This window comes from Dicentrarchus labrax, unplaced genomic scaffold, assembly GCF_905237075.1.
Source record: "Dicentrarchus labrax unplaced genomic scaffold, dlabrax2021, whole genome shotgun sequence".
Taxonomy (NCBI): domain Eukaryota; kingdom Metazoa; phylum Chordata; class Actinopteri; family Moronidae; genus Dicentrarchus; species Dicentrarchus labrax.
Window position 1 is genome coordinate 3,239,790 of NW_026136721.1, and position 12,331 is coordinate 3,252,120.

A 12,331-nucleotide genomic window follows, 5' to 3' on the forward strand; every position below is an offset into this window, starting at 1 on the left:
TTCAGCAGTCTCTGGTCTTCATTTCACATTGAAGAATACATCTGATTATTATTACTATATTGTCCATACAGTCGATAAATCCCCTGAAATCCAACAATGAATTGATCCTACTAACGAATGTCAAATTCTGCTTCGCTGCATTTCTTCACTACATTTATCTGAAAGCTATAATTCAGATTTAACTTGTTTTGCTGTTCGTTATCTACATGTTAGTGTTACTCAAAATTAATAATGCAGTGATATAATATACATTTTACTGCATGGTAAGTACCTTTACTTTAGACACTTATATTATATAGCATGACCTTTACTTGAAATTAAGTATTTTTACACTATGGTATTACTACTTTTTAGTATTACTATCTTTACAAATTTATGGAAAAGTTGCGCTGAATTCAGGGGATTGGTTTGAATTTGCATTAACTGCTGTTACTACAACTTCCTGGAGGGACTGCTTAGGTTTTGTGACCCTTACCTTCATACATGTAGATATTTTAGAGACTGGGAACAGAAACCTGGAATGAGTTTTTAGGAGAAGAAAAAACAAAAAAACAGGCAGAAAACCAAGATAGTTGTGGATTTCATTTATTTCAGCATGAACACACATTCTGCTGTGTGCCATCACAAACAACACCACATAATGGGAGTGCGGGTCTGTGTCAGGCTCTGAGGTCTGATCAGAGTGGCTCATTACGACAACCAGCTTTAGAGGCTTTCTGTAACAGAATAAGGGCACTGCAGGGTGGAAGGAAAACAACAACGGACAGAGGAGAGAGGTGATTTTGTTCACTGATGGCACAAAGTCGCTTTTAAGAACTAACATTATGATCTTCTACGTAGCTGCACGGGTCTGACCAGGCACAACCTGCGTCATCAGGCACATGCGTTACACCTTCGAGTGACCTTTCAACTCAGTCACGTCACAGAAACAACAACCGCTGTACTCATAATGCCCTTGTTTAGATTTCAACACAGGAAATGTTCTGGCATGAGTTGATTGGGCCTTTTAGTTGTCTTCAAACATCTAAAATTAAAAACGGAGCATACCAACATTTTCATTAGTAATTTGTTGCTTCATACAGTGACACAGATTACAGTAATTCAATAGTGTACTATTCAGGGTACTCAAGTACTTATTCAGGAAATAGCAGGACCTCTAATAGTGGTTACGTCTATTTACATGAACGTGATTTTGTTCAGTACTACTGATATATCATATTTAACCTTTTAAGTGCTGTGCGTTATTCAGGAAGCACTAAATCCAAGTGACCAGAAAGGATTTGCAGAACACAGAAACAGGCAATCTGCAAATGAAGAGACCAGGATAAAAGACATTTAAATTATACACATTGGGGTTTGAAGCTCTGCTGAAACTCAGACCTGGCTGTGTGCGTTCAAGTGTCTTCCTAAAAATCATTGCACCTCCCAAAGGTTTACACTAGAGGACTGCATTGGGACAGGGATCCCGCGAGACCCAACGCATATCTCGCAGGAGCGGGCGGTTAAAAAGCTCTGTGGTAAAATAATTAACTGCAGAATGAGTTCCTTTATGTGTGATCACACTGAGTTTATGAAGAATGAACGCCACGTGAACAGCTCCGACATTAAGAGAGTCCTTCTGTTCACTGGCAGAAGCAAAAGAGCAAATCATAGTGTGGCGTTTAAATGCAGGGGAGAACGCGTTACTATCGACAGGGAGGACTGCGGGAGCGGGCGGTTTGAACATTTCTGCGTGTGCTAGTGGGCGGTAATGGTCAGAAACACAGCGGGATTAAGAAGACAGTCCCGCGCGGGGCTCTAGCTTATATCTTTATGTGAGAACAGGAAATCATCCGCCCTCCCATTGGTTCAAGTGCAAAATCCCTGCTGCAGTTTAACCAATCAGAGGTCGGGATAAGGAGGGGAGGGGTAACAAGGGCACACACATGTGACGTTACTTCCTGTGGCGTACAGGAGGCAGGAAGTGGGCGGACCGATGCAGCCTTTACTGGACCTTGGTGACGGTCTCGTGGATGGACTGAGCGACATAGTCGATGTTCTTGGTGGTCAGGCCGCACATGTTGATGCGACCGCTGGCCATCAGGTACACGTGCTTCTCTTTGATCATGTACTCCACCTGTTTGGCTGTAAGACACATTACAACACGGTGAGTGTTTTGTCCACAATCAGAGAGATTATTGTCAGAGGACTAAATAAAAATGAAAAAGAAAATATTCACATTTGAGAAACTGAAATAAAAAAAAAATTTTTAATTCAGATTAATGAATTGTCAAAATAGTCCAACTATGTGTGTGTTTGGTCGTTGCGTTCCCACTCACGGTTCAGGCCGGTGAAGCTGAACATGCCGATCTGCTGGGTGATGTGGTCCCAGGTCCCCGGGGTGCCCAGACCCTGCAGCTTGGTCTTCAGCTGATCCCTCATCAACAGGACCCGGTCTGCCATGGTCTTCACATTACCCTTCCTACAGAGAGCGAGAAACACACTGAATAAAGCAGTTCCACCTTAAAAATCACTGCTTCTCCCACGCTGTTGGACAGACAGAGGACGTCCCGGAGGGGCTGCGAGCCGAGCTGCTGCTAACGTTAGCTCAGCTTGTTTCTCTGATAACTTAAGATCCAGACGTCCGATGACTAAAATCCTTCATCCGGTTCAAATCTAGAGTTAAAAAGCACCAAGATCTAAACAGTGGATGGTAAAAACGGGTTAACATACATTTCTAAAACCTTCAGTATAATATAGTTGAGACTCTAAAAAAAAAAATCATAACAACATATAACATATTTTTAAAGAAACTGATGAAACTTCATGTGCACTTCACTGAGGGAAAACCATGAACACTGCATGTTTGTCTTATTACTGATATGTAACACTGGAATAAAATGATGATCACTACCCACTGTAGAGAACTACCAAGTCCTCATTATGTATAAAAGTGAATGTATGAATGATGGAGCGATTCCAGACACGTTAATGTGCAGATATTTAGTATTAAGCCAACAATCAACATGGAAACTAAAATGTTTTAACATCGATAGCGATCAGTTCCCATTTCTTTACGAACCACGAGCTGAAGGATACTAACAGGTTAATGTAACGTTGGCTCTGTGGCCGTTAGGAGCGTACCATTCAGCGAAGAGCTCGGGGCAGTTGAGGGTCTTGCTGACGATGCGTGCTCCCTGAGAAGGCGGGTTGGACCAAGTCGTCCTGACAATCTTCTCCATCTGAGACAGGATGCGGGCCAGGTTCTCGCCGTCCTGGGCAACCACGGTCAGGTTGCCAACTCTCTCATCTGGCAGCAGCGGGAAAGAAGGACTGCGTTAGAACATACAGTACAGTACAGCGCAGCATAATGTGCATAGACAGATTCCTGGCATGTAAATGTGTTATATTTTACTAGTTAACATTAATGTGTGTGTCTGTATCACGTGTGCTTACTGTAAAGGCCGAAGTTTTTGGAGAAGGACTGAGCCACAAACAGCTCAAAGCCCTCGGAGACAAAGTAGCGGATGGCCCAGGCGTCCTTTATCCAGACTGCCAGAGGCGAAGCCCTGGTAAGCCGAGTCAAAGAACACAAACAAATTCCTCCTCTAGAGAAAAGAAAAGAGAAAAATATAAATAAATAAAATGTTTAAACTAGTAAGAATCACATTATTGAGGTATGAAACTAGTCGTAGCAGTTTAAAAATAGTGGGAGATATTAGGAATCGACAGAGCAGTTTGGCATTTAGATCAGACACACACACACACACACACACACACACACACACACACACACACACACACACACACACACACACACACACACACACACACACACACACACACACACACACACACACACACACACACACACACACACACATAATCATATGCAGAACAGGTTTAGCTACAGCACATGGTTAGATATAGAAAAAAACATATGGCAACAACTAACACTGCTTCCTTTTCAAAATAAAACATTTTAAATATTTCTCAATGTTGTGTATTGCACAAGTAATTAGTAAGAGACTGAGGAAAGAAGCGATTAAATTACAATAGTCTCAGCTATGTGACAGCGTTTGTGCACTGCGACCCTACAATAACATCCCTCCGACAAACTCTGAATCAACTGGGCCTGCTCAGCATTTAAAGCCATGACTGGATGTTCACTGCATTCATTATGTTCCTCCACTCATTTGTTGAGGTTTTTCCTTCAGTTTGTCACCCGTCTGCAGAAGATCTGAAGAACGCCGTCTCACCTTCATGATCTCCGCTATCTGCTTCCACTGCTCCTGGGTCGGGTCGGTGCCGGTGGGGTTGTGTGCGCAGGCGTGGAGGACAAAGATGGAGTGCTCTGGAGCTTTCTGTGGAGAAAGGAAGAGTCAGATCTATATATAAAATATCTATATTCAAAGCATCAATGTTTTATGTTTGGTGGTTTAGTGGATTTGGCCTTTTACTGGTTAATTTAATATCAAACTATCAGTATCTAAATCATAAAGCCACATCCATTACATCCACTAGTTAACCCTTTTCTTCCCAAATATATCCACACAGCTTTATTTCCATAAGCTACTATTTTTATTCTACTTTATAGCAGCTTTTTTCCTCCATTTCAGCCTCAGAAATTCCACCTTATAATTCTACCACACTAGTTTTATTCAGTGTTACAGAATACTTTAGATCTGTAAGATGACCTGTTACCCAACAACTGTGGATAATAAAATGATTCGTGATTTTTTTTGTTGAGTCACCGGTACGTAAAAAATGCTGCCACCGAGCAGCTGTTCACCCATCGCAGTCGTCCCTCCTCACCTCCAGGTCATCCAGGAGCCCGGCGAGGTCCAGGCCCCTATTAGCAGCATCCCAGTAGTGGTAGGGCCGGATGTCTTTGAAGCCAGCGTCAGCAAACACACTATTGTGGTTCTCTGGGAGGAAGGACAAACAGCAGATATTTAAAACCTCAAATCAACCGACCGTCCATTTCATCCTAAAAACAAAGGATTCAAGGATGTCTACTAACCCCAGGTGGGCGCCGAGACGTAGACGGGCGTGGCCGTGTTGTTGACGCCGTTGTACCAGCGCCGAAGGAACTCTGCCCCGATCCTCAACGCACCTGTTCCACCCAGACACTGGACCCCTCCCACCTGAGAGAGAAAGCAGCACGAGGAAGACAAGATGAATATTATTAAAGCTAAAAGCACTCCGCACGTCAAAGCAGCCACCCCCATCATTCCTTACGTATAACGCCGGCAGTGGGCTTGTTTCCAGCGTCACCACGCCTGCACTGTAATCCAATTAATTATTTTAACTTAAAATAATTTAGTAACACAAACTTAATTTTTAAGTTTTCACTTGAATCTACTAGTAATTTCAAGTGAAACCAACTGTAAGTTACAGACACATTCCTCATTAAGTACTTTTTACTAGGTATTTTGTTTTCACAGGACAAAATTAAGTCAATGCAACTTAACACTGAAGTTTTAAAGTCAAACAAACACTGACTGTTGAGCCATAGCTCTGGAGATTGACTCTTCAGGTGAGTTTAAACTGTGATGTCCACACATGATTTTAAGCTTATGCCTTATGGTTGACATTTTATACAGTACGATCGATTTTAGTATATAAAAAAGTAAACAGTCTGCCCCAACAGTAACTGCTAAATGGGACAACACTGCCACCTGCTGTTGGAAATCTGTACCAGCATTGGGTAGTAATAGAGGATTATTTGTCATCGATGAAGATCTGCTGTCTGACCAGCCCCGAGAGACGGGTTTTAGGTGATTACACACTAATGAAAACATACCTGTGAATATTATATTGCATTTCTGCCAAAAGAGCCTCCTCAATCTTACACACTGGACCTTTAAGATGGTAAACAAGCATGTTTCCTGAGATTGATTTTAAACTGTAACTACTGTACTTTGGACTACACACACACACACACACACACTGTATACTGTACATACACACACACACTGTATACTGTACACACACACATCATTTCAATAACCTGAATGAAACGATGTTCAGTTATCTGTGCACCAGACCCAGTGTTTAGATCGTCTACTGTGTCTCACCCTGTTCTCCTTGATGGCGGGGCTGTCGTCCCCGAGGGCGACCTTTGAGGAGGCGGAGCGGAACTCGGGCAGGCCGAGGATGGGCAGGTACTCGTGGTTCAGGCTGTCGTCCTCCACGATCAGCCGCTCCACCTTCTTCACCACCGGCAGCACCCAGGGCTGGCAGTCGTCAGTACGGTAAGCTGGAGGGGACACAAAGCGAAGGATTCTAGTTCCAGCGCCAACACAGGTGGAAGTTAGTCACAACTGGATTGCACGTACAGTAAACGCTCTCTATTGTCTCTGCAGGTAGAGGTATATCAATGGGAGAGACAAAGGGAAGGAGAGGGAGCGAGTGTGAGAGAGAAACAGTGCTATCTGACTTAATGTAATGTCACACACTCTTTGAAGGTCACTCTTAATAGCTAGACTAAACTAAGGGTGTGTATTTGTGTGTGTGTGTGTGTTGCACATATTTGACTCCTTAAGAACTCGTGCACCCTCGTACTGTATGGGGGCCTGTGCAGAGCTGTATCAAATATCAGGCCCTCACCCCAGCTGTAGTGCAGACACACTAAAAAGGTCAAACTAGTAGTTGTTGGATCACGGGGAAGGACATTTGGTCGCCGTCAAAATAAATTTAGTGCGCCGCCACAAAGATAAATAATAGAGGAAACAGCCATTACAATCTAATACTTCCAACAGAGTTCAGGGCCAGAACCAAAAGCACGGCACCGAGTGTGCAACGTGGATCAGGTGGCAGAAAGACCTGCTTCTTCCTCCACTCACTCCCCACAAATAAGAAGTCCTAGCTACAGTTACTGACTGCAGTTAATTGATCCATTGATTAACTGTTCAGCTACACATAGAACGTGTAACTTATAGCCGGATGATACAGAAGCTTGTTTCGCTCCTGTGAATCTCACTGTTTCAGTACATTGTGTCAGATGAAGAATACTACGTGTTCAATATGAGAGAGAGAGAGAGAGAGAGAGAGAGAGAACACATTAGTATGGATGTCCTGATTAAATCTTTTGGCTCCGGATCAGAGTCCTTTAACATGGACAATCTGCCGATACCAGATACGGTCTGGTCCTTTTTATTATTCTAGATAATACACCGGCACAGTACACACTTCAAATACATTCAAGTTATTCGAATCAATCCAACGTTAAATGACAAATAACTCTGCACTGAAGCTGTTTTTAAATGATAAAGTATAAAATAACAAACTCTCTGTAATCGTTGTTTAGCCTTGTGGCCGTCTGGAAGGAGTTTCTCTCTCCAGTGTTGGGTGCTTCGGTGCAGCCTTTGCCGGAGTTCACTGAATGAACTCTTAAAACTCACTCGCCCTTCACTAACTCCCATCCTATCCCATTACACAGAAACTCTAAAGCCATGGCTAGTGGCCACGTTATCGATGGGTGAGGCTTTCAGCTCAATATTCCTCCACTGTTGGTTATTTCCAGGCCAAACTGGTTTTGGTGCACTCAGATATGCTTTGGCAACAAGGTGCAGAGGTGGAGCAACGGTTCGAGTCCGCGTTGCACCATAAAACAAAGTGAACTTAACGTCACCAGAGCCACAGGCGCCGGTGTTGATTTCTTACAGATGTTAACAGATGTTACCAGCGTTTATGATCGTATCATTGATAAAGTTACAGTTTTCTGAAGTCACTGAACTGGTGGAGATCAATATCTAAGGACTCTGTCTGTCTGGTTACTTTTGTTTTGTTGACATTATTACACACACACACACACACACACACACACACACACACACACACCATACTACCGACAAACCGATGCAATAAATGGTTATTTTATGATTAATAAGTCACTTTTAAGGGTGACAATAGACAGACACACACGTATTAATGTATTTGCTCCAGAGCTGGAGATTCAGAGAGATTTGACACAACTCTCCACTCACATCTGTAAACAGTTTTGCTCCAATAATGGCTCCATAAAAGGCTCAGATATTATTAATAGTTGAAGCTCTAACCTTCAAAAAGGTAGTACTACTTCCTTTTAACTGCTTTAAAGTGACCAAAACCAGCAGGTCCTAATCTCTGTGTCCCTGCTAAAGCTTTAAAAACGACAACATCACAAATACAGTGCAGGATGATGCGTTCAAGGACACAGGTGAGACAGTGGGACAAGTGAGTGATACACCTGCTGTATGTTTGTACATCACGAGGCTCTAACAGAAGAAGTGCTTTACGGGTAAATGGTTGAAGGCAGTCACAACACGAAGTTCGGCTTCCCTTAAAAAGTGTAATGAGCTCCGGTCAGAGAGCTGTAGCACTGTTTGTTAGCTTCACCGCTAGCTTCACCGCTAGCTCCGCAGCGAAGGTCAACTCCCAGAGATGCTAATGTGTGATAGCACGATAAACACCAAGCGCTGCACCAAACGGGGCTAACTCAGATAGCAACCGGAGGCTAACAGGCTTCACTGGGGCTGACTCACTGCCAGCGAGCTCACTTAGCTTTAGCATTAGCGTCGCTTACCTCCGACTCCCAGATTCACCTTCTGCGGGTGGCTGTCCTCTCGGAAGTCCGCCGTCAGCTTGAACACCGCCACCGGAGGGGCCTGCGGGACATCGCTGAATATGGACATGGCTCAGGACTAAAGGCAGACGGTGCCGGTACAAGAAGAGGGGCAGAGAGAGAGAGAGAGACAGGCAGAGAGAGAGAGAGAGAGACCTGGTTCACCTTCACCCCGCTGGTTCAGGAGAACTGAGAGAAACAGGCGTCAATCCGGCAGCCAATAGGAAGGCGCGTAACACCGACGTCGTCCTGAGATAGCCAATCAGAGCACAGTAATGGAAATAATACATTATATATAGTTTTCATATTTATTTACTTTTATTTATGTAATATAAAAGTCAGATTTATTTGTTTGAGTGTTTGTTTTGTAACCCCATTTGCTGTATAATCATTTAGAGTACAACATAAACACATAAAAAAAGAGGTAGATGAGAAATGGAGTAATAAAAACACAAACAAACAAACAAACAAAGATCTTAAACTAAACTAAAATAATCATATCAAAGACAGTAACAGGTAATACAGTAGGCTATATAAAGGTAATGGTAATAAGAGCACAGAGCCCATCTGTCTGGTAATTTTATTTATGGACCTAATTGACAACTAATTAAGCCCAATTAGTTTTAAACATGACACTTATTAAAGGTAATCTGTGATAAAAATGCCTTTCTGATGAGAATTAATGCTCATGTAACTGCTGATGAAGATGAAGATGACTGCCAGAACCCATAAAAGTCTTCGGGTTTCTGGGTTCAGCAGTTTCCCAGGACCCAACGTTGACTCCATCATCAGAAAGGCCCAGCAGAGGATGTTCTTCCTGCGCCAGCTCAGGAAGCTCAACCTGCCTCAGGAGCTTCTGGATCGGCCACCAAACAGGACAGGAACACACTGAGATGGACGAGTCAGGGCTGATACAATCATTGGTGCCAACCTGCGCTCTATTCAGGACTTATGCATGTCCAGAGTCAGGAAGCAGGCAGGAAACATCACTGCAGATCATCACACCCTGGAAAAAATCTGTTCCAACTTGTCTCATGTAGGTGCTGCAGAGCGCTGTACAACAAAACAACCGAACACAAGACCAGTTTGATTCCAGAGGCCATCACTCAGATTAAAAGTTCAATCAGTGAAAAACCTGCATGCTGTATATGGACATGTATATATACTGATAACATGTACATACATAACTATCCACTTTGTGTATTTATTTCCACTATTGTCCAGAAATTACAGATCACTTGACTTGTATATAGACGCAGTATGTTGTTGGTCATTGTTTCTCATATATATATATTTGTATGTTCAAGGTAAACTTATATATAACACAAATGTACCCTAAATGTATGTAACTGAGAGTGCAGTATATGAAAGATATCATCACAATCCAGTAGGTCTATCTCATATAAAGCTATAAACATGAGTGATACGCAGTGAGTGGTTCAGATAAGGTGTGAGGAGTGCGGTTCTGATGAGTATCTGACAGTAGCAGCGTGTAAAAGCAGAAGCTCTCGTCTGCCACAAGAGGTCAGTGTGACCACGCAGAGGAACACACCAACGTGTAGAGTCAGAATGACTCTCGAAAAGGCAAATTTCACCCTGATTTTACAGCTTACTAAAGGAGACTGTGTTCGAGGTCACGGCTCCTAGACTTTGCAGTCCTGAAAAACCCTTGTTTAAACTTCCCTTTATGTAAGTTGTAACTTTGTGTAACATTTTGTTTATTCTTATTTTAATTTATTTCTATTTTATTCTTCTCAAGTCTTCATTTCTGTTTGTATTCATGTTGGCGGCTGTGTTTCTTTTGTGAAGCACTTTGAAAAGGTGCTGTAGAAATAGTTGAGAGTGGATCTGGAAGCATTCACTGCCTCTGTTCCTCTACACACCAAATACTTCATTATTATTCTTCCACCACAGTTCAGGCACTCAACTTCTTACACGTTTTTCATATAGAAACTGAATTCAAACATCAAAATATTCAGTTAAATTAGGACATTCCAACTTCTATTCAGATTTTTGATAACTTTCATACTTCAATATTCAGTATCTTCTCATTCATACTTTCAGCTAGAAACTTTGACATTTTAGGTATCATTCAACTTTCAAATCCTATTAAAACATTTCAAAATGTTCACTTTTCTTTGAAGTGTAAGTTTATATTAACAGTGTTGAAGCTAAAAGACCAAGACTGGTGAATAGTGGAACTGGCAGATTTTAAGGATGCTGACTTATTTCTTTTGTTTGTTGTTATTTTTATTTGACGTTAATATGTTTATTCTTTCAATTTTTCATTTATTTATATGAAACAAAGCACAGTTTTTCTTTATGAATAATATTCTGTACATTTTTATGTTGTTGTAGGAATGTTGTACTTTGTATATGATGAAAATGAATGAAAACTCAAATGAGCTGATGGAAGTCCCACATCCCCCACTCATTCATACACTGACATAGAAACTCCATTCAACATTTGGGACTTTTTCACATTACTTTTTCGTATCTTTCATACTTTTTAAATAAACACAGATATAAATTTGTGCAACTTTCAGCCCTTCTGAGGGTTTTGTATTAGTGCTTATGGGGCGTAATGTTCACAGTCCTCTCAGAGTGAAGAAGAGCTGTGAAATCTTCTCACTCACTGAGCTTCAAAGCGAGCACCATTTCAAAAATTTCAAACCATTTTCCAACTACAATACTCCATCGGCTTCTAAATTCAGTTTAATATCAGCCGTTTAACATCCAGCATTCACTTGCTTTATGAAATACTCATTCTTTGATTTTTAGTTGTTTATGTCAGTGTTGGGCTAGTTACTCAAAAAATGTAATATATAACTTTTATTACTTTTCTGCTAATGGTGTCCCTTCTCCCCAAAATTCGGATTTCCGACAATTTAAAATCCAGTTTTGTTTGTTAGAATCAAACTAATGGAATATTTCGAGCCACTGAATGTTTTCATCTTCTGAACTAGTTTCCTCCACGATTACAAAATCCAAGGATGTGACAACATTAATATTGTAACTAAGTGTTTTTTGGAGGAGAAACTGTAATATTATTACTGAATGTTATCAGTAATTAGTTACTCTGCTACTTACTAGGGAAAGTAATAGTATTACTTTACTTGTCACTCCCTGCCAACAGTAATTAGTTACACTGCTAGTAATATCACTTCTCTTCTCCCCATAATTCAGAATTACGATGATTTAAATCCAGTTTTGTTTGTTAAAATCAAACTAAAGGAATATTTCGAGCCACTGAAGGTTTCCATCTTCCAAACTGGTTTCCTGCACCATTACAAAAAGTAATCCAAGGATGTGACAACAAAAGTAATATTGTAACTAATTATTTTTAATATTTTTGTAATAATATTACTGAATTGTATTAGTAATTAGTTACATTACTAGTTACTGGGGAAAGTAATATTATTACTGTAATGTTATTACAGTGTTTATGTCACACTGGGCCATTTACAATAAAGCCAGTTATTAAAAAACGACAGTTCATTAGATTTTTTATTATGAGTTTGAGTTATTTCTGATTTTTTAGAGTCTGTGTGTATAAAATAAAGTTTTAGATAGATAGATAGACTTTATTGATCCCCGAAGGGAAATTGGGTTGTCATAGCAGCCAGGTACATTAAAATAGAATAAAATACAATAGAATGAAATACAACAATAGAATAAAATACTTAGATAGAAAAGATAAAAAAAGATAAATAGGTAGGTAAGGTGCAAAGAGTTGTAGTTGCA

At 41.0% G+C, this 12,331-nt stretch overlaps 1 protein-coding gene across 1 annotated transcript; it reads right to left on the bottom strand.

Annotated features, from left to right (window-relative positions):
* Positions 1 to 569: 569 nt before the first annotated feature.
* On the bottom strand, positions 570 to 8,786 carry LOC127354820 (aspartate aminotransferase, cytoplasmic-like). Its single transcript, XM_051385059.1, is given in 10 exon segments — positions 570 to 2,124; positions 2,319 to 2,461; positions 3,124 to 3,289; positions 3,436 to 3,523; positions 3,525 to 3,587; positions 4,239 to 4,343; positions 4,795 to 4,907; positions 5,003 to 5,126; positions 6,060 to 6,241; positions 8,549 to 8,786. Coding segments are annotated over 10 exon segments (1,233 nt in total). The 5' UTR covers positions 8,658 to 8,786; the 3' UTR covers positions 570 to 1,984.
* Positions 8,787 to 12,331: the final 3,545 nt, after the last annotated feature.